General features: G+C 38.6%; 1 protein-coding gene across 2 annotated transcripts in view; it reads right to left on the bottom strand.

Moving 5' to 3' along the window:
* The window catches only part of MCTP2 (multiple C2 and transmembrane domain containing 2), a 119942-nt gene that overhangs the window by 28991 nt on the left and 67514 nt on the right, over window positions 1-23437 (bottom strand). For both annotated transcript variants that reach the window (XM_064669067.1, XM_064669068.1), the window contains exons 16-18: window positions 19277-19378; window positions 18260-18334; window positions 17361-17480 (exon numbers count right to left, since the gene is read on the bottom strand). In XM_064669067.1, the coding sequence (XP_064525137.1) occupies window positions 17361-17480; window positions 18260-18334; window positions 19277-19378 (297 nt within the window). The remainder of the gene's footprint in view (window positions 1-17360; window positions 17481-18259; window positions 18335-19276; window positions 19379-23437) is intronic.

The raw sequence follows: 23437 nt of genomic DNA, 5'->3' as shown, positions 1-23437 counted from the left end.
AGAGGTCTTTAAATATTAATGCCACATTACAAATTATCTCTGCATTGCTCCACACATCAGCCTACAACTTACTAATTTTTTAAGGGTGTACTACAAGCAAAAAGCTCTTTGATGCAAGTGCAAACACAAACGGAATCTAAAAACAAAGACAAGGCACAAAACATCCACTTAAACATTCCAAAGTCAAACCAAATTATGCCTCAAAAACTCTCAATCTGCATCACATATGTGACTGCACAGAACTGAGAAGTAGAAATAAAGGATATGTAACAGTTTTTCACCATGTAGATCTACCTAATTTGTTTTTTTTCCTCAGAAGATGCTTTGGGTAACAAACAACATGGCTACATTTGCCCACTTCAGTTGTCTGCAAAGACTAAATGACACAGAAGCAAAGCCATGTCCTGCTGCCATAGCCATATGTCCCATCTCTTCTTGTCCCGACTGCACCTTGCTGGCCCAGGATGAGCTTAAGGGGGAACCTGAGATACCCAACTTATGCTTAACAATTTACATCATATGTGAGGATACAACAAGGAAGAGGAGTGACAGAATAAAGCCTGTGAAGGATGAGAACTCTGGTCAGCATGGTCAAAATTTTACTGAACATTCAAAAAGAAAAGAAAAAAACCCAATGTATCCCAATCCCAACAAAAAAAGACATAAAGCAACCAACAAAAATAGTCCCAAAAACCATGTGAAAAAACTTACACTGTTTAAGTCAATATGTGTTAGGGCCTTTTTTGTCACTGCCTGATTTAGACTCTTCAGGGGGATCTCATTTTCTTTGCTGCTGGTAGGAAGTAGAGACTCATTTGTGTTTTAAATGAAAGCTGTGATTCATGTGCAATCACAGGACTCTTCAGAAATGGTGCTTTAAGAAGAAGCATGTTCTTCTGCAAAAGTCACAGCGAAATCAGAAGAGCTGACAATGTTACAATCTGTTCTCCACCATCCTCTTGGGACACTGCGGTGCAGAACTCCATCAGGGAGGGTTGGGATGCTACACTTAAGACTGCAAACACTTACAAAATGTCCCCACTCTGAGCCTGAATTACTCTTGCCATTAACACGTTCAACGGATTTGTTCTTTATTCATAACAATGCCTGGAATCAGAAAGTGATAAACAACAACAAAATAAACCCACACTAATTAAAAATGACGGTCTTCTTTTATTCTGATTATTTTGGTTACATTAATGAGGTTAGCCAGCCTAGAAAACTGGAAACAAGACCCTTAGTTAGATGTATTTGTTTAATGAGGAGGTCAGGGAAGAGGCACTTGGTTCAAGTTTATTCCACTGAACTTATCACCTGTTAAGACTATATGTAAGTTAAGATTTCTATACTGCATTCCAGCTATTTGACAACTCTGGCAAATTGGTCAGGGTGGATGACAATTTCCAACACAAAAGGGTTTATGTCTGGGGGTGTCACCTTTGTCCTCTAGGACACACACATTTAAACCCCAAAGCCTTATGCCCACCACAAGTCTAGTGGGTGCCTCTATCCAATTTTGTTGTGGCTGCTACTTTATCCCTAATCTCAAAAGAGGTTAAAACAAAATCAACTACATCACAAGTTTTGGGTTCTATATTTATGTATGTACAACAGCTTTAGAGGAAAAGATTTCAAATCCTTTTAGGCAGCAGACACGAAGAAATAGCGGTTTGCCAACATGCTGACTGGTCTAATTTTTCCCTCATGCTTTTATCTAACGTATTTTACATTTCCTGTGCCAAGTAAAATACAGTTAAGACCCTCAAGCAGCAAAGCTTAAAATTGAAAAAAAAACCAGAAGAAAAAAATATTACAAGTTTTCTATCTTTTGGGGTAATCTGCTGGGAATGGGCCGGGGAATAAATCTGCATGTTATTTCTCAAAGGGGTAACTATCACAGACCAAGGCAATGGGGGAAGATCACAAAATAAAGATGGGGTGGCTTGCAAGAGAAAAAAAAAAAATCTGTTGTTTTATATCACAGATAAATTAAATTCTCATTTTTAACTCTAATGTTTTGGTTTATCAGCAGGGTGACAATTTTGGAATTATTCTCATACAGAAAGTTATAATCTATTTGCAGGGAAGACAGGCATTATGCCAGTTAAAAGCCTGGTCCTATAGTAAATAATTCTTCCAAAATGTGTCAGAAAAAAATATCTGTGCTATTTAAAAGGAGGCAAAAATGTAGGCTGATTTTATTTATCTGCATAAGGTGAACACCTTAAAAGGGTCATGAAAAAAACTATCATTAGCTGAGTTGATAAATGTCCACTTATTTGGAGACATATTTGTTAGCATTGTGAGAAACATTAGCAGACAGGGTCAGATAGTGACATAATTGTACAGGAGTGGAAGGAGTGTTGGTGGAAATGTTCTTAAATTTGGGCTCTTAATTGGGTTCCAATTGGTAGCAAATGGGAGTCTGAAATGATACATTTAAACTACTTTAATGACCTCCTCCTTCATGTTCATGGTGTATATTAGAGCTGAGTGAGTAAAGAAAAAAGAGCTTTCTAATAAAGCAAACGTTAAATTTAGTTCAGTGGCAGGAGAATTGCACCCAAGGTTACTTCCCTGGTAGTCTCCAGTTATGGCATGGGGGAAAAAAAATAAAATCAAAACACAGATTGCAGTAAACCCAGTTAAATAAGAAATATATGATTGTACACACTATTGCTGCAAAACTGCCTTGTACCCTCTTTTGCAAAACTTCCAGTCCTAAAAAAAATGTTTTCAGATTGAAACAGAGCAGAAGGAACAAAAAACTAAGTTAAAAAAAACAAAAAAAACCCAAAAAACAAAACAAAAAAAAACCAAAAAAAAAAAAAAAAAAAACACACACAAAAAAACCCACAACAACGAACCAGTAAACCCAGAGATCTATTTCCCAAAGTCAAGGGAAGAACTGCAGTTCATAACTGGAGCCCAGCCCTCCCCACACCTGACACACACCCAGGAACAGAGAGAGTGATTACACAACACTTAACTATTTCAGCAGGTTCTTCATCTGCAGTGGGACAAAACTGCTGCATTACAGAACAAATGCATGAAGATGACTGTGAGACTCACTGTAATTAAACCCTGGATATGTTACCATTGTAATCTAGCAGCAGTGACACACACACAAAAAAAAAATCCAATATATTGACAGCATGACTATGTAATAGAGATTTTCCACTAGCAGACCTATAGCATTTTGCTTTCCAAAATCCAAAATAATCTTAAAAAAAAAAAAAAAAAGTTGCAAGACTCCCGCAATTTCAAGCAGCTGTTCAGGTAAAACTAAAGCCAGAAGATTGTTTATTTTAATAAAGCTATTATATGTGCAGCTCCAAATTAGGAATGGCAGCAGACTGGGGGATGCCTAAACCATCACCACCTGTTTGCCCTGAAAATCAATTAAAGTCACACTATCACAGCAATCCCTTCCTAGCTAATAAAAGTTATACAGCTTCAACATGCAGCTTTAGGTGCTTTGTGGGAATGTGCCTGAAATCTAAATCCTGAGTCTCACGTTACTTTGATACTAAACATAACTCTGAACCACTGTAAAACTTGCCTTTTTGGGGTTAGAGAAGGTGTTAAGAGAAAAGAGATCCTGAAATGCTGTTTTGATGCAGTGGATTGAACTGTTAATCAGTAAATTCTAACGATTCAGCCAAGAACATTATATGGAGTTTGAAGTAGGAGAAAACTGAAGTCCTTTATGACACATGCCTGTTCAACATATTCTGTGCTGCAGAACAGATCCAACTTTACAAGTTGAAAGCAAGGGCAGTAGAGACATCCCAAGTGTTTTAGTAATTAAACGAATATGCATAATGAACCATATGCCCAAAGGGCCTGTTCTTCATGTGGGCCAGATTTTTGTTTGAATTTTTAATTTTTATATACAGATGAAACATTTCATGTAATATAGCAACAGTGCAAAGGAACATGCTATGCAGGAAGGGAAGGAGGAACTACCCATGTGAGAACGATCAGAATACACTTGATGAATTCTGCTCCTCAATTTCCGATTCAGAGCCAAGAGGGCTTTGAAAAAAAAAAAAAGGAAAAAAAAAATCCCTTTCTCCTTTGAACAGCTGTATTAGTCATCTGCTCAGAGTCTAGAAAAGAGGCATTAAATATATGTATATTTATATAGGTCATATTTATACATTTATGTGTGAAATGGATTAGAAACACCAACACATTCAGATGCTGCAAGACTAGCAAAAACACAGACACTATCAAACTGAGAGGCTTCTGATGCACCAGAAGAAATAACTACAGGATGGCTCTCTGGTCTGCAGGACCTGTCATGTCATGTGAGCTGCAGTGAAACAGGACACATTCACATCTGTCTGTGAAACAGGAATGGACATTTTTAAAAAGATGGGTCAAATTGCACTCTTGTTACAATAAATGTTACCCTACCATGAACCTGAGGATACCAGGGCCTTGTTGCATAAATATATTAAATTTCCCAGAATCTCCTGGGGTGGAGTTATGTTTCTCCTTTCTCACTAACATTCATCTTTTTTTGCATCCCTTGCTTTTAAAGTACTTTCCAAGCAAAAGCAGCATCCTTTGCAAATGTAAGCCATTTCAAATATCTAGGCTGCAAAATAACGAACTGGTTCTTTTATGTGGTAAATTTCTATTTTGCTTCACAAAATTAGTGATAGGGGTCAGGTACTTGTAGACACTCTGGTTCAACAGCAGAAAAACTTTCCTGCATGAGCTTTACCAGATTTCTGAGCAAATTTTTTTATATGTGTTTCAGGCTTTATAAACCAAGAGAACTCAAATCCTTATCACATTTAGTGAGGGAGAGGAAAATCTGGTATTAAATAGCAGAGTGCCTCGCAGTAGCTCAGCTGTAGGACTGCACTTGGATAAACAAGCAGTGGCTGTGCCATGACTGACTTGGTACCACAGAGATGTGCTAAAGAAGCATCAGCCAAGCTCTAAGGGATGCAGACCATAATATGACTCACTCTCAGAATTAACAGGGTGACTTTTCATCAAACTAGGGAGTTAAAGTTTTTGTGGGACTTCAGGAGTTCCCGGCACCAAAAGTAAATGGCACAGCACGAAGGAGCAATCCTGGACACAGCCCTTCAAGTATTTAAAAACAGAAATAATGGATTTGTAAATAGTGGCATTCATTGCTCTGAGTCCTAATTCAGGGTCTGTGCTTTTGCCACTGCTTGGTTTGCGTGATCTAGTGGTCTCCGTGGAAAGACAGATAAACTTCAACAGCTGTCAGAAGACAAAAATTGACAAGGAGCATCACCTTTCCTGACTGTTTAAATCCTTTAAGGAAGTGTTGGAGCAATTAGAGGGGGAGTCTAATCTTTGCAGAGTGCATTAACACTCTCCGACCTCCCAGACAATAGATCAGACCTCAGACACATAATGCTTCCCTAAGGCTTTTTAACCAGAGCATTTGATCTCATCGTCACTCTGTGTGTGTTACTATAGGTATCAGTGTGTAAGACAGGACTCACTGGGCACTGAAGGACCACTGTCTCTGCCAGTATTCATATAACTTTTAAAACAGCAAGCAGGAATTGCCTTCATTGCAATGCAGGCTGCTGCAGAAGTACTACTTCCCAGAAAAAGAAAAAAAAAAACAAGATTAAAACAACCCAGAATAGCTCTGCAAAACGTCTTCATTTTTATTAATCTCATATTTCCTTTCTACTGCCACTGTTTATTTCCCGGCTTTGGAATATAAATCTATTTTTAAAAAAAGCTTAGATTAGTTTTTTATTCATAGAAACAGTTATCTGGTAATAATTTCAAAATACTTCATTTCTTAACCCCTGCGGAGGGACTTAAGGGAAAGGGAATTAGGAAGACAGGTCTAGTTTATTAAGGAAATTGAAATATATCATTGCAAATAATTTTCCCAAATGTGTACATGGAAGTATCTGGGGAAGTTTTCTTAACTGCAAGAACAAGTCATCATCTAATTCCTGATGGGCATGTTCGGTTAAAAAAAAAAGCTAATATCGCTGTATCAATTATGCATTTCCCATTTAATATTCTAAACATTTTAAGAAAATTTGCTTAGTGCAATTTTTTAATGGAATTAGACTTTCTTGCCATCATGTTCTGACAGAGGCCACATCTCATATGGCCAACACATAATGGGATGATAAAACCAGCTGACTGGATTCCCACCCACTGCTAAATATTGGGTGCTGCAATTTCACTGAGCACTGGGGGCTACCCCCATGCAATGTATTTGAAGTACTAGCTAAAAATGCTTTATGTGAATCTATTAACGCTTTTTATTAGCAGCAGGGTTTTGTTTTACTTTTCCTGACCTACAAAAAGTGCCTTTGCAAAGTACCTGTGTTACAAATAGGTTTGGCTGCTGTTTAAATGGGTATCTCAAATTTGCCAAGCCAAGTGCATCAGAAATGACAAAAAGGTCACATATACGCAGTATATTTAAAAACAAACAAGCCTTCAAAGTCAAAGTGTAATGCAGTTATTTCTAATCTGAACAAACAATAGACTACATCTAATGAAAGCTGACAATTGGTTTTGATACAGAGCTGTGCTGCTCTTCTCTTCCATTAAAAGATGAAAGCTGAAGGGAAGTATAGAAGACAGTGACTTCTCCCAAAAAGCAAGCAGAAAGTTCTGAACCTGAGCTAGCAGAGTAGATAAAGGCTGTTCTACCGAAGACTTTTGCTCACCTATGACACATCTCCCAGTAAACATGCTGACTTTACATGGGTTATGTTAAGGGTAAAATAAATCAGCATATTAGACTGGTACTAAACACTACATGATTTACATATTTATTAACACTTCTCAAAATCACAGCATTACCTTTAGGGAACAAAAACAAAACTAAAGGAAACTAGCTAAGCTTGACTACAGCATGGATGCTAGAATTAAAAATAACAGATTTCATTTTCATGAAGTTGTCGGGGAAGTGATCAAAACTGTTGATATTTTTCAGAGTGTAACCTTTTACTGTGGTAGCAGTCAAATTTATTCACAATTAATAACAGAGGGTTTTTTAATCAGATTTCTGGGATTTTGCAGTCATCCTATTGCTCCAGCTTTATTTCCCACTGAATTAAAAAAATAAATTAAAAAAATGAAAGGGACATATCCTGATTTAAGGTATTTTTATTATTACTGCTATCCTTAAACAACCCAAGAACTTTTTGGTTACTTCAGATCAACCTCTAAGTTCAAGCACATCTTAGTTTCTAACGAAGAAAAGTAAAACTAAATGAGAACAGGCTTTTTAAAAAATGTATTTGCTCTGTAGCTTCTATACTAATCCCCTTTTATTTCAGAACTTGTAAGGTATCCAAGTATTTCTTATTTAAAAAAAGCAAAAAAAGCCCGACAAGCAGAATGCCTTAAGAGAAATCCCTCAAGGTGCATCTGTCTCCATCATAAAACCAAAATGTTGCATTACCTTCAAATAGGAAATTTCTTCCAGTTGTCACGATTTCTGCAACTAGTTTTAGATTAGTTCTGAGAGAAAGGGTGAATTAAATTAAAAATAAAATAGTTCAAGCAAAAGAAAGAAAACCTGCCAGAAAAATCTGACAAAAGCCTGAATGCCAGAACTGGCTCATTCCTGAGGGTCCATCGCCATCTACAGGCTTTTGCTCTTCTCAGAAAACCTGCTATTCCTATTCACACAGGATTTGCCCCAAAATGAGGATGGAGATTTTTAACTGATGTTAAATAACATAGGTTTGCTGAAGCTAATGGATTTACAGTGATTTAAACCACCTACAGACATGTCTTTACTTATTCCCTCATTTTGAAAGAATAAAAACTTCCTCTACGTTTCAAGGGAATGCAGTGTTGTTCTAAGCTTACATCTGTGTTAAAAATAAATGATCTGCCTTTTTAAAATTTAAAAGAAAATAAAAAGAAGAAAAACAAATACTGGTAGGGTTGCTTCACCAATGACATGGGAGATAACAGTCAATGTCTACAAATTCCCTGTAAAACTGAGTGCTTTAAAGTACTTTCTAAGAGGTGCCAGGTCAAAGTAATGTGAATAATTAGACAAACCCAGGCAGATGCTGACTGAAAGAAAATCAATACACCTGTGGCTCCGGGGGAAAAAATGAGCACACTTAGTAAAAAAATTTTTAATTTTAATGACATTTTCACTTCCTAATATATACCCTTTTCATAATACATACTGTGGGGTTCCTGCCTTTTTTGTTTGTTTGTTTGGGCTGGGCTGCATGCCTTTTTCCATGTAGCTTGTGCAGTCAAAATCCACGCCAAACTTTGGGAATTTTACAAATAAGCTTCTCAAATTCTGGTATTTCCAATAGTGGTGGGTAAGTAGCTAAGTAGCTTCTGTCTCACACTCCTGTTTAATGAGTCTCACGCAGATGCAGCATTCATTCAACTTAGAATACTAATTTCATCTTCGTTTATGCAATTTCTAATCTGTGAATAAAGTGAACTTTCACATAAAGGCAACAGGCAAATTGGGAAAACAAAAATGACTGGATCCTGATATGGAATATCATCTTTTTAAGATCAGGTAGGTTAGTAAATGGTTACAAATAAATTTCCCAAGGTTTTCAACCTACCAAATCAGAATATGGTGATAAGAATCAAACATTCAAAAGATGCTCAAGAGTTTTAATTTTAAGTTCCTCTAAAGGATTTAGAACTGAGAAAAGAAATACAGCACAAGACAGAAGTCAGCTATCAGGCAATGGGCACGTCAGTCTTGTCCACATTTTTTTCTGTGGCAAATTCCTAAAATTGTGATGGAGCTTTGCAAGATAACAGTAAGAATCATGAGCTAAATTCACTTTTGACATATGCAAGTTTTGCAATTCCTTCAGGAGTAAAGGAAACAGAGCTGCCTTCGTGGACAGAGAATTTCACCTTTTATAAAACAGTTGAATAATAGTCAAAATTAAAAAAAAAATGCTAATCTGTGATTACTCTTACAGGTAGGAGAACACAGCATATCTGCTAATGAGGGGTTAGTTACAGGAGCTCAGCAACGCTAAATATACAAATAAAACCAGCAACAGGCAAGGGTATTATTTTACTGTGCTGAACAAAGCAAAAATAAATACAGTGCATCCAAAAATAAACAGAAAATGTACAAAATAGCATAAGATCAACAATAACCTTTTACAAAACTTCAGAGCTTCAAAAGGCACAAGACGTTTTATATATTAAGGAAAAATAAAACTTAAGAAAAAGGGCTTCATAAATCAAACGGCTAAAGTACAAAACAATATAGCAAACTCCAGCCAGACCACAAAGAGGGTTTGCTCTTCATAAACATCAGATCAGGGAGCTAAAATTATTACCAAAGCTCTCTTGTAACTGTCACCTGTGGTGGGTATAATTACAGGCTACTGCTGCAAGCACGCCCACGTCATATGGCAATAAAAGGACCTACAGCTTGCCAAGACCAGGCAGACAATGGAGAACACACACCACCTGACGAGAGCCCAAAAAGATCAGCCAGGGAGACTAATAAAAATGACAGCTTCGAAACAAATGACAAAGCTTCAACCACCAAAAAAGAAAAAAAAAAAAATAAATCCGATATCAAATTAGCTGGAAATGCACCGAGCAGAGTTCTCCAACAGGTCACAACTTGAGCACAAAGGCAGGCAGAAGGGGTTTTGGATGCAGTTAGTTGAGGGTTTAGCTCGAAAGAGCCCTTTTTCATTTGATTTTTTTTTAATTATTATTAGATAAAATGTTTCCGCCTTTGATCTTGGCTTTGTGGACTGTCATTAAATAGCCAAAGAGATGAAAACTATATTTCCACTCCCATTCTGGAGACTGACAGATAGCTAAATAAGATACTTGTATCTTAACGCAGACACCTTCTAGGGATAAATCCATATATTGAAACAAAGCTGAATTTCTTTCTCACTGCCTTAATTCTCGACTGGATGCTGCATACACATTCCTGCTGACCAGCTGTACAGAGGCTTATCCTCTGACAGGACTGTCCTTCTACCCAGATACTTGGACTACAGAGTTTAACACACACAGCAAAGGTATTAAGAGGCTTTATCATCAATTAAAAACAACATAATGCAATTAAAGAGTGAGAGGCAGTGATTTAGACCTGTCTCTTTACCAGGGCTGAGGGAATCATTCCTATGTGATGCATTCAAGTTTTGAGTACACGGCACAGAAAACGTGACTATTCCTCTAAAATATCAGAGCAAGCATAGACTTAATTTAAGAGGAAGATCCCTAACCTCAAAATCAAGGGAATTGCTATATTGGGTAAATGCCTTGTTAAGCACACCCATAGGAAATGAGTATGACTCCTCAGATGCAAAACATAGTTTTGCTTTTATTTTTATTTTGGAGCATCTCACTGGTCAAAAGCAAATCCCCAAAACTCCTGAGATGGAAACATAAGGCCATCCACCTTTTTTCAAAGTTAAAGGGGATATTTGTACTGGTCTCTGCTCAGCTCCATCTCACCCTGACTCCAAAGCTTCAAACTTTGCTTTTTAAATCATGTTTATCCTGTTGTCAAGCTTCTAAGTGGTTATTTCCCTATTAACTTTGTCCTTGTTTGTTCTTGCATTTTTGAAAGAGCTGGAAATAACATGTGTTTACTTTGCTGTGTGTCTCTCAGCATCATCAATATCACTGTTGCTATTCCAGGAATTTTAACTGCTGCAGCAAAGCAAAGTCTGGGATCTCAAGCTTAAATTGTATTCCCCTCAACCACAGAAGAATAATACTGGAAATGTAAAAACTGCTGGGAAAAAAGGGTAAAACCATCTCCTTTAATTGTCTAGAGAAGCCTGTTTCTCATCTGAGCAGCCACTTGTGTCAGGTAACGTGCTCCTGACAGCTTTGCCAGCAGAGACGGTGCGTTTTCACAGGCACTGCCATGAGCCGTGCGGAGGAAGCAGGATGGAAACGTTTCCTCCGTCATTAGGAAAATGCTTTTACTGGGATATAATAGCTCGGAATAAAAACATACCTCCAATCCCGCCTTCTCACTGCAGCTCGAGACAATAATTTTAAAGATGTGCCTTTGCCAGGGATTTGAAGAGGGAAAGAGGGGAGGAAATGTTAGGGGCTCTGAAGGATTACTTACTAGGTCAGATTCCCGAAACCTGCCTTTTGCTGCTCCTCCAGCACCAGCTCTAGACTTAAAATGAGCAAATTTCTGTACCAGAGTGTTATTTTATAGCTCCCCTATTTAAATAGAAACTGCCTTAGTCCCTTTGCCGACTGCTTCTTTAAAACTGTAGCAAAACACAAGCTGCAAATGGGCTGAGAACAGCCCTCAGCAAAAGCTCTACAGTAAAGCGGATGTAAAGACCATCTCTTTTGCATTAATACTTTTTTCTTCTTTTTTTTTTTTTTTCTAAAGTTTCTTGTTTTTCCAAGCTCCCTATTCAGTGTTTGAAGAATACTCATTCTTCTCTCTTTAGGATTACATCTATTCATTTTATTTAGCTTTTAAATGTGGAGACATTTTAATCTACCATTACTTTAATGCTGTTCCCGGATAGTTTGGGAACAATGTTTTGTATTTCGTCTTTAGCTACGAGGATGAGAAAAAAAAAAAAAGGAGAAAAAGACTATACTCTTCTCATCAGTTACACATGTAGTCATGGCAGAGTGGTTTGTGCTTTGTATCAGGCAACTGCTTGTTCAAAATTAGTGGACAATTCATGGGGAAAATAAGAAAAATTTTAGGGAAGCTCATGTGAGAGCACAACTTCCTTCCCCACCATACAGAAGAATGAATTATCATCTTCTACTGGTAAATCAAAAGTCTCAGTTCAATTTAACCCCTATCCTCTGCTGAATTGGACAGAGGTCCAAGAGATGTTTGGTGACTCAGTTTCTATCCTAAGTTGTTTGGATTTCATGGCTGGTACTGGTCTCCCTTCTCCATAGATTTCTCATGTTCCCTGTGAAACATTCATCTCAAGAGTTTCCCCTTCTTGATCTATAACTCCCCTCCCATCAAGGAAAAAAATAAAATAAATCATTGTGTTTCAAAACAATGCAGGAGTTAAATTGGATGTTTTACCCATATATTGTTGTCATGTCCGGGGTTGAATTATGCTCAGTACAAACAGGGCTGGAACATTTTGTGCTTTGCTTGGGAAAATTAAACCATAACAAGTAGGAGACACTTGTCCAGATGCAGAATGAGAGATTTACCCCAAGTAAACTCCAGAATGCTTAGATTTTGAAAAAACATCTTTCCTGAGGGAAAAAGAACATTTCCCTTACTGATAGGCAATTAGCAATTTTAGAGGACACTGTCAACAAACTAATGGCCTTTTGTCCATAGTTCATCACTATAAATATAGCCCAGCTCGACAGGGATCAAAAACTGTTCATATCTAATAAGATGATTGGTGTCTTCTCTATGAGATGAGTTTAGGTGGGCTCAGATCCAGCTCCCACATCACGAGCTGAAGTGGCACCGTGTTCAATGGCACACTCAGCAGAGATGTCCAGAAGTTCATGGGCTGCAGAGCCTGACCTATCTCTCTGCTACTACCCCAGATTAGGCCTGAAGCAAACTGGCACAGCACTGCACATACCTGCAGCCTCACCCAGCCCTGTGACTCCTCAGACTTCCAAGTTCCCACAGCCCAAGGGGCCAGTGCAACAAAAAAAAAACAACAGGGCATCCTTGAGCTCTCTCTCTTGATTTAAAAAGCTTTGGAGATCTCAACAGAGAATGGTACCAAAATCTCAAAATCTCACATCTGCAGCAAGGAGCACACAAAAGCTTACATTTGGGTTTGCTGCTGCATTCACAACCCCCAGCAGCTCTGCTGGGCATCCCAAACCCCCAGAGCCTCCCTACTCTCGCATCAGCTGGCTTTTTGGGCAGCCCAGAGTGCTCCAAAATGATTCCACGCCTGTCATTTTCCCAGCTGCCCACCATTACATAACTGCAATGAGTTTGACCAAAAACTCCACATTTATAACATGTCATGCTGCATCACCACATATTCCTTCCCTTCCTCCCTGTACTAAGCCATCATAAAATAATTAGCAGAAACACTGCAATGTCACTGCTAAATAAACAAATACTGCCTGTGCCTGATGCATTCCTTGTCTGGCTGGCCCAGGCTGCCAGCGAGGGCTGAGCTGGAAAAACAGCTCCCACCTGTACCCACCCTGGCAGCAGCCTTGATTAGCGAGAAGCCTAAACCTGATATAGTGGGAAATGCTGCCAGTAAAAATGAAGTATTCTGGCATGGGTGAGTGTGCAGGGACCCTGAAGGAATTCAGCAGCAAGCACTGCCAGTCACACCAGAGGTGCTTTGGTGCCTGGTTTCCCATCGTTTGCCTGATCCTGTCAATGTCTCTTCCAACTATCATGCAAAGTTTAAAAAAAATATACATTACAGTAAAAATTCCAGTCAATATATCCTTTTAATTCACACCAGATTATATTTTTTAATGCAATTACTGTAATTTCATTAAATGGCATAATTACCATTAATGCAGAGAAAACTGTCAATAGAAGGTGTAATTATGTTGTATAAAATCACAAGCACAATGTGCAATGATGCATAATTCCTCATGAAAATCATTCTGTGACTAAAATTAACTTTTAAAATATTTTTAAAATAATACACTGAGTACAGTAAGAATTATTTGGTTAATATAGACTTCACTTCCATGACCAGAGGAGATGGAGGAGCAGAGCAGGCAGAGAGTGTTTTTATGTAGAAGGAAGGTTCAAAAATTTGGTTTAAGTGTACATCAGAAGGGTAAGAACACGAGTTTTCATATGCATAAGTGGGGAAAACAAAGAGTTCATAATCACACAGACATATAAAATGACTTGTGAGCAGACAGTCCCACAGGCACATTTGACCATGCAGCTCCAGCTTTTTGGACACCAGTAACCCTGCATGGAAGTGATGTCCCAATGGAGAAAAGTGTGATGAGGAAGGAGTGATGAGGACCAGGCTAAAACTACAACATTCACACTGGAAACTGGTAGAAAATTGTCCAAGGTAGGATATGAAATGTGTCAGGCACACAAGAAGGGACATGCAGGGATTTTTTGGACTATGTCTCTGGGTCTCTTCAAAGTAAAGACCTTTTTGAGAGGTGTTTTTCAATCCAAACACAACATATTGGGTTGAATACAGAGATCACTATATCATAATTAAACAGAATAGAATGTTTGAAGGTGTCTTTGGTTTTAAAAATCTACAAATTCTCCCCCAATCCTGAATTAATGAAGAAGAGTACACAGAAAATGTATTTAAAGGTATTCCTTAGTATATGAACACTGTTAACTCTATAGGAAGCACTTTTCACATGTGGGAATATTCCTGATATTCCCACGCACACACAGCCACTTCTGTCCAATTTTTTTACACCAGACCAACAATAAGAGGTACACTTCGAAGAACACAGAAAACCTGTGTGTGACTCTTTTCTCTGACCAAGGATGCCTTTTCTAGAATTTGTGTAACACAATTTGCACCAAACCCTTTGTGCACAGAGCAAACATGACTGAAAAGGAAATTCTGTTTTTCACCTCACCTCCCTTTCAACTCTCTTTCCAAAATCTCTAAATCTGAAAAAATTCTGATTTTACATGTGCCTGAGCAGAGCTCATCAGTGCCCTCTGTGCCTATACAATTAACTCAGATGAAAAATCATTGGATTAAAAGCAGAGAACGCTAATGAATAATATGATTTCATTTTTATAGCACAAAAAAATTAATCTACTCACATGTTCTTGGATTGTCTCCTCTCACCATTACAAACTAATAAAGAAATTTAGCTTGGGATGATGGATCTTATAAATGAGAAAATATAGTGATAGCATTTTTCTATTCACTCATGTCCTGCCTGTGCTGTCCTCTGTTTCTTCCCTCTTTACCCATCTCTCTTTTTCTCTTGTACACCCAGAAGTAGCAGCTGATGTCCTTGTCACACACATGAGCTGTCACACTAATGGGGAGGGAGGGGCAGTGTAATGAAGACTAAACCAGGAAGGTGTAAGATACTGTGTCCTTGCCTATTGCCATCCTCTGATGAGCTCACAAATATTTTCTTCTGTCTGGCAGTGTTTTTTTGTCTGATTGCCTTAAAAACAGGGCTCCCATGATTACACTGTCTGCTTGTCTTCCTCCTCCTCCCTCCCTTTATTCCCCCTTGGAGGAAGGGGTGTGGACTACCTGTAGAGGGAAAGAGAGAGCAATACAAGAGGAGAGGGGGGTTTTAAGGACCACCCAGTATCTGGGATTATCTCTGAGAAGATATATGGAAATGCAGAATATGATCAAAACAGTTATTGCCAGTGGCCCAAGGGACAACATCTGTAAGGAAAAGCACTTTTCTAAAAAGACATTTTATGGTTTGAGGGCCTGACTGGCACTGAAGCTACCAGTGAGGGTTTTACGAACCCAGCTGAAAAATGGGTAGAGAAGCTTTGTGCATCTTCCTCACCTCATCTTTTAACCAACATGTTAAGAGTGGATTTTCCATAGAGACTTAGGCAGGGAGGGATGCTGCACCTACCACGCTGTGTGCGTATTTTCAATACTATGAACACTCACGCTGGAAATAGTGAGAGAGAGAGATATATAATTAGCATTTCATTTTAAGTGCCAGAGCTGAATTATTTCCATGTGAGAAAAATCAGATAGACTTAAATTTTGGGTTGTAGAAGAAGCCTGTGGTAATTATTCTTAGAGTTGAGTATTTTTATTCCTTTCCCATTACCCACTTTCTTTCAGGAAACCGGGAGTATTATGGTATCCAGTAAAGATGTTAACAGTCTGTAATTTGTAACCTGCTCATCCTCCTTTCCACTAGGAATAAATTCCTTTTTCTGCAGACCCACTTTCTCACCTTCTTATTTTTCTGCCTCTTCACCCCCTCCAGATTTTTCCTAGGTCTGGAAAACCAAACTTCACAGCTGTAACTTCACAAGTACTTTGGTGTAAAATCTCTTAAGAGCAAACCTTTTAAATATGTGCTTAGATTCTTGCTGTATACTGATGGTAGGACAGTGACTCTGGGATTTTACACAGGATACTCCTTTTCCAGTCCCAGTGTGTATGACTCTGATTCCCTTGGGCACAATCACAGAACTCCCTTGCACAGCCACACAGACTTTGGTGAGGTACCAACTCCTCTGCTCTCCACCAGCTCTCAAGCTGTTAACCATATATAGTATATATATAATATATATATTATGTAATAAATATAATATGATCTAAATTAACTACAAGCAACAGAAAGACAAAAACTTACAGAGAAAAGACCCTCTCATTCTACCCACTCCTACGTGTCAGCCATCTCTCTGACCTAAGGATGAAGACAGCTCCTCTATCTTCACTCTGGAGCTTTAATCAGGAATGGTCTACTTTACTCATCTCTGGTAAATACACTGAAGTGTTTTCTTTAAAAAAGCCTTTAAGCATCTTACAATTCACAGACAGTAAAAGCGGGAGAAAGTCTTGGAGATGTGACTGTTATATTGCTTAATAAACACTCAACTCAAAAACTTTCTTTCTGCATGCTGGACCACCACAAAACGATTCTGCAACCTTTAATGGCATGCCAAACATTTCAAGCATGAAGAAAATGTCACACCGCAGAATAAAGAGCAGGTAAAACCTTTTTGTGCTTGAGTGGATTATGAGAAAACTGCAAATGGGGTGTTTACTACCAAGAGGAAAAAGGAGAGAGATGAAAAGCAGGACAGGCAGGTGGAGAACTTGGATTTTTGTTTGCAGTGTGTAGCAGAATTCACTGACCAGCCTTTTCCTTTTCTCTTTTTTTTTTTTCTTTTAAACAATGTATTATTACAGTCAAGAGAATAAATCTGCAACAGGCAACGTCAACACAGGCATAGCAGGAATTGATAACCTGCAGTGAAGTGCAATGGAAGACGGAATGAACAAGACCCATTAGCTCACTGTGTCCCCCAGACCAAAGGCATCTCCCTACAACACCCTCTTGGCCGCCACTTCCTTTCTTTCCTACCACCAAGTTGCCATGTCTTAAATTAAAAACAATTAAAAATTCCAGAGTCACCAGACAGTTACAGCCTTTGCATGGTGGCATCACCCACCACGGACATGGGCATCCCCAGTGCTTAGTGCAGGTGGTGAATACCTCTGCTCCAAGCGAAGAAAGGCTATTCCTGAAGGTCTAATTTCCGTCCCCATCAGGCCCAGTGTGGCCCAAGCTGCCTTGAAACCCACAGCCCTACAGCCACAGAGCTATAAAACACCAATAACAGCAAACGATAAAGGGCTTTACGCTGGTGGAGAGGAAGGCACGGTAACACTCGAGATCTTATATCACTTAGCCTCATGCAATAAAAGAAGAAATCCACTTACCACAAATGCTATCAAGCTCTTTACCGTGGACTCCCAGAGAAAGCAGCTCCAAAGGAATTGTATTGTATTCCATATTGCCATGGTGATTTTTTTCACACGATCAACATTTCTTGATAAGATCTGATAAATATTGAGTGGGAGGAAGGGAGGAGAAGAGGAGTTTAATCAAACACACTAATATTCTACTATTGCTTCAGAAACAGGGATAATTTAAGCTACAAATGCACGCCAGGGCACATATTACAAATAAAGCCTCTATTTCAGATACATTCTCCAGCTCCTGTCTGCTTTCTGATTACATCCAAACCTTCCAGATTTTCCTCAGCCCTTAAAAAGAAAAAAAAGAAAAAAGGCCTGTCTTGATGCCAAAACTAAATAAAACAGTTACACAAACCTACCTTTATCCTCATTTGATTCTCAAAATATATGAATGTCTCAGGAAAAGGGCCAGAGCAAATGTAGTCTGAACCTCTTTTCTACATGTTTTGGACTATAGAAACAAATAGGGACTTATTACAGGACACCTTCATTTTAAAAAGAATAATGGCCATTGTTCTAAAATCCTATGGGCTTTTTACATAAGGAATTTAGCCCTGGCTTCTTCCTTCCCAAAGGAGGGAATAAGGCTCTCGGTTGAGCTTTAAGCACTGCGAACTGTGCAAAATCCACAGCTATCATTTTTACCACTCAGAAGCACAAAGCAGAACTACTGATGCAAGCTAGATCAGAAAGCAATTTCATGTTAACACAAACAAACCTTTTAATATATACAGAAATACACTGAATTTACATGTGTTCAGCATTTTATGCATAAGTAGGTTTTGTTCTTGCCACTGTGCTACAGCAATTCAAATCTTTCCAAAACAGATGCAAAAGCTTAGCCCAGACACAATATTCACCTTTTTAGAAAATTTGCGGTTTTCCTGAGTGAAGCGCTTTTCTCGGGGCTTGAATGTTCTAATACTTGCTTTTATCTAAAAAAAAAAGAAATGGAAAAGAAAATTATAAAAATAAAATCATGCAGTTTTCAGTGTGTTATTTTAGTTTCATATCATTAGTGCTGTTCAGGAAGATTAGGAATTTCAATATCACTCTTTTCAGCCTCTGTGTGGTTTAGGAGTTGCTTTTTAGACATCTTTTCTACAATGAGGATGGTGAGGCACTGACACAGGTGGCCCAGAGAGGTGGTGGATGCCCCATCCCTGGAAATATTCAATGGACAGGGCTCAGAGCAACCTGGTCTAGTGGAAGGTGTCCCTGACTAGGGCAGGGTGGTTGGAATCAGATGACCTTTAAGGTCCCTTCAAACCCAAACCATTCTGTGCTAAGAAAAATGCAGATGAGTTAAACTGGGCAAGGTTGGACTCATTTCAGCAAAAGTAAAGCTGTGGCACAGCCCATGATGGCCTTAATAAATAGGAGTTAAACTCAGTAAAAGGCTGTAGGGTGTAAACAATTGAGACTGACTCAGCCACCTAAAAACTAAGCACACTGTGTCCATGCCTCATTAATTTTCCTGTCAACACCCCGGGAAGAGAACATCCTGGGTCAGCTTTTTGGGGAAGAAGTAGGTGTTAAAATTAATGTATAATAAGATGAACATTAAGCGCCTTTTTGGCTATTGCAATTGAAGCCGTGGCCACAGCAATCGGCACCTCCTTCCCAAGGCACTTGTGGTTATTTGTCAAACCAAAACTGCACCTGCTTTGTCCCATCCACCTGGAGGGGCCACAGCTCTGACAGTCCAATATTTCCTCACCCACGACATCAAACATCCCTCTACCACCAGATGCAATCGGGTCAGGACTTTTCCTGCTTGGATCCTGGTTTGTAAAACATCACCCCCCACCCTCGTCCTTGTAGGTTCACACTTTTCTTACACCAGAGATAAGCAAAGAGAAAATACTTCAACTTACAGGATTAAATAGGACATCCAGCTCCAAGTAAATTACTCCTTTTGAAGCACGTTCCAAGTCTTTATTCTTCAGCGTGTAACAACTTTGTTTACCGTTTCTAATCTATAGTTTGGGGTAGAGGGGAGAAGAAAAAGCATCAATATTTTCCTGGCTGTAATTCACAATATAATTTAAAGACACTGCAAACAAATAAATAAATATAACTCAAGTACACGCACAAAAAAAAAAAAAAAAAACAACCTTCCCCAAACCCTGATAATATACTTGGAGCCTGAAATACAAAACGACTGTTGGATTAGAGACCTATAAAATTGCAGATTAAATCTCTTATGGTCCAACTTTAATTTACAGACCTTGTACTTTATAGTAGAGCAGTGCACGCAATAACCAGTCTGAAAATTCTGCCCTGGAAGCCAGTCAGTTGATGGGAAGTAATCAGCCTCCGTTATTACAGGTTTAAAATGGAATTTTTTTTTCCAAAGTTCAGGAAAAGAGCCACAAACAACAACTTTACCTACCTATTGCACACTCCAGTACACGAAACCACTTCTTAATGCTTAGTTTATTGCAACGTTGTCAAATTATTACCCAGCAAACAAACGCAATCCAAAGAAATGAATCAGCTGAAGTAGAGCAAATGCTAATGTAACAAATGTTCAAAATTAACTAATTAGTGTAAGAGACTTCTCCCCCACCCCAACCTTGAATTTCAATACCATTTCTATGCTCTAATCCACCGGTTGGCCCTATCTCATTAAACATCTATTAAAAAAAAAACAACCAACGAAAAAAACCTCCCTCACCATTTTGTAAACTATTTGGCTCAAATCAAAAGCATTCTCTCTTCAAAAAGTGATGGCAGAAATGTATTTATTATACACAGTAGGATATGTATTGATTAAACATTTGGCTTTTTAGGAAGCAGACCAGTTAATTCTAAACAGCAGTAACATAAAAAACTGCAGCTTACCAAAAAGCTACATTGAGGAACTGTAATGATCAAAGATTAAAGATAACAGAGGAAATTTGGGGGCATGAAATTGCAACCATATTTAAAATGGCTATTGCTGCTCTGGCATTTAGAAGAGGCACTCATATAAACCATGGCAGAAACAAGCAAGGTAAAAAAAAAAAAAAGAAGGTATAATAGGAACCAAGTGATTTCACAAGACAAGGGAAAGGTCACTTTCTTTTCCAATGTTGCTCCACCCTTTCTATACTAAACAGTTCAAAGGGTAGATGGGTTTTCTGGCTAAGGACTGAAAGGGAAGAGGGTTCTCACAAGGAGCAACTTTGCATCCTCCGCACTCTATGACCAGGAATTCCAGCCTTTTTCTATTTTATCATACGAAGCTTTACCAGTTATGGAGACCTACGTGGAATTTATTTCACCACAAGAGCACAAGGTTAGACCTGGTATCAAAGGATGATGCAGCTCCCAGGAAAGGGGCAGGTAAAAAAACTATTTTGCAGATCTGCAGCTCCAAAATAGAAATGCTGCTTAAAGACTAGCCCCTCTTCTAGGGTCAAATAGACTGGCACCAGAAGGTCCTTGGGGCAACTGCCACATACAGCACTGTCAACCCATCATAAAGGTTTCTGCACTTTCACCAGTTTTTGTTTTTTTCTCTCCCTTTGAACAAGGGCAAAAAATTAATTTGAAAAGTTACTGTAAGAAAACATTTTTTTTTTAAATTGAATATTCTGTACAATTTCCCAAATTAAATGAAAAATGGATTTACTGATGGTAAGGGCACTAAGCCAGAAGGATTTGGTTTGAGGTTGTTGGTCTAAGAGGATGCCCCAGCAGCAGGTTTAGCCTGAGCTTTGATTCATGGACTTTCCTGAAACAAGAGAAAACTGTGTTCCCAGATTGTCTGCAGAGATGTAGATGCCCAATATGTATCACAGTATCCTAATTCTGGATTCTCCATAGTTAATAATTGGGAGCTGAATTTCCCTGTATTTCAGTTACACATATGTTCATCACATTTTATCCTGCTAAACTAGGAGCAACAATTAGCGGGAAGTTCACTTCATATTCCTTGGGCTACATTTCTTACATCTTCAAGAGCAAAACCACAAGGAAAAAGAAGTCATATGCCACTAAATTGATAGAAAAATGAAAATAAATTCATCTGAGTATCTGAGTCTGATACTGTGGTATTCTGCACTCAAAAAATGTTTCTGACTTTTGGGAAGACTATTTCAAGAGCAGGAGCTGAATCAAACATTTTGGGTGTGTCTGCAGGTGTGTCTGCAGATTTAAAACAGTAAGTTTTAAATCAGAAGCAAATAACTTCCATCTCGGTCTGTATCTGGAAAAAGTGGTTCCTTGTTTCTTGGGAAACATTTTTAATGGTGTCATTATTTTTGTTGCTACTATTCTAAAATTGAACAGGGCAGAAAGTAATGCAGTGCAAATACAGTTTTACAATCAGCTTCATTTGGCATATTTAATTCTAAGTGTTTGAATTGTCTGGAAAAAGATGCGCAATTATAACTCAGCCTAAGACTAAACAATCATACAGATATCCTAGCTTTTGACCTTCTTCAGAGAGAAAAAAGCACAAGAGAAAAGAGTGACAGGCTATGAAATGGCCTGTCTCCACTGCATTTTCATTTGGATAAAAAGAAAAAAACACTGAAAAAGAAATCAAACAAAAGACTCTCTCACATTTTTGGCAATGTGCTAAAGGAGTGCGGTTCAACAAAAGGTACAGGTAATTCTAACACCCATGACTGCATGGAGATTAGATCGGTGGCATGTCTCAACTGTGCCCAGAAGAAATCATGCAAAATAGCTTTAAATACTCCACATTTTCATGGCATGCTGTTCTTGGGCCAGAGTTCAGATTTTGTTCAGCTTCTCCCTCAGCCTCGAGAGAAAGACAAGTCATATTAATTTCACTCTGGATCTATTTCCTTCTCCTCTCTGGGTACTTTTTCCCAATCTCTGCTATTCACCAAGACCACTTAAACACTCTCTCCAGCAGTGGAAAAGTGAGCAGCCGGGGCTGGGGTCCTAGGATGAACCTCAAATGTCAGAAAGATGAGGTTTCTTCTATCACCCGAACATCTTTTGCTACATACCTGATGATCTCACACAGATTTGACTCAATGAATATTTCTGATAGCTGTGTCTAAAACAGGTTATCCTTCCTAAGAATGTTAACACCTACTTAGGGGAAAAGGGAAGGAAAGGACTGTTCAAATTAAATGTGAAAATATCGGCAGGTAAGCACCTTAAAGAGACATAATCGATATTATTCCTTTATTGATGATGCTTTATATCCTCACTGAATACTAATGCCTGCATCCTCTGGAAGCTTCTTAATATCATACAGCATACTGAGGCTCAACCACAAACCAAGACCACCCTAACCCTGGGATTAACCTCAGGACAGTAGTGCCTACCCTACCAACATACTGCATTTTGTAAGGTCACCTTTAGAAAAAACAGTCTGGATTTTCATCCCATGGGAACTTCTCATGCTTGGGACATTTTCCTCTTCTGAGTCAACACCAAAAGACAAAGCATTTTCACAGAACAAACTGTATATTCTATATTACATCCCTTCTCCATACAGGACCATGCAAAGGAAATTACCAGTTGGAAGAACATCTAAAATTGTTTTTGCAATAAATATTTCGGTCTACAGAAGCACTTCAGGCAAAACACTGCCAGAAGTTGCCTCTAACTGAAGGAAATGTTCAGGTACCCAAGACCACCACACAGTCAAGGTCCAAAGTGCAGCGGGTTCCTTTCAAATGAACGAATATATTTGCTAAACTCTTCACACAGATGTCCCCAGTAAAACAAATGTGACTAAACACAGTATTGATGTAGCCAGCCAATGCTAAATCTATTAAGCAACAACCTTCTGACCGCTTGGGAATTTTAATGAAATAGCAAAAGCCAAGATTGATATGACACAAAACACGGAGCAGACAGGACCCTTACGCAGCAAAGCGTGTTTTTTCATTGCTCTTGTCTCAAAGAAATATGGTTTAGTGGCTTTTTTTTTTTACATTGATTTTAAGAAAACTTCACTCTGTATCCAGCTTTGATGCAGATTCAATGTCATATATTGATGACCTGACAGAAGAACGCTGGGTTAAACCTCTGTACATCAACACCCGTGACGTGTGGAAAGGGTA

This window comes from Pseudopipra pipra, chromosome 12 (assembly GCF_036250125.1).
Source record: "Pseudopipra pipra isolate bDixPip1 chromosome 12, bDixPip1.hap1, whole genome shotgun sequence".
Taxonomy (NCBI): domain Eukaryota; kingdom Metazoa; phylum Chordata; class Aves; order Passeriformes; family Pipridae; genus Pseudopipra; species Pseudopipra pipra.
Note: the sequence above shows the minus strand (reverse complement) of the source record. Positions and strands in the feature narration are given on the sequence as shown.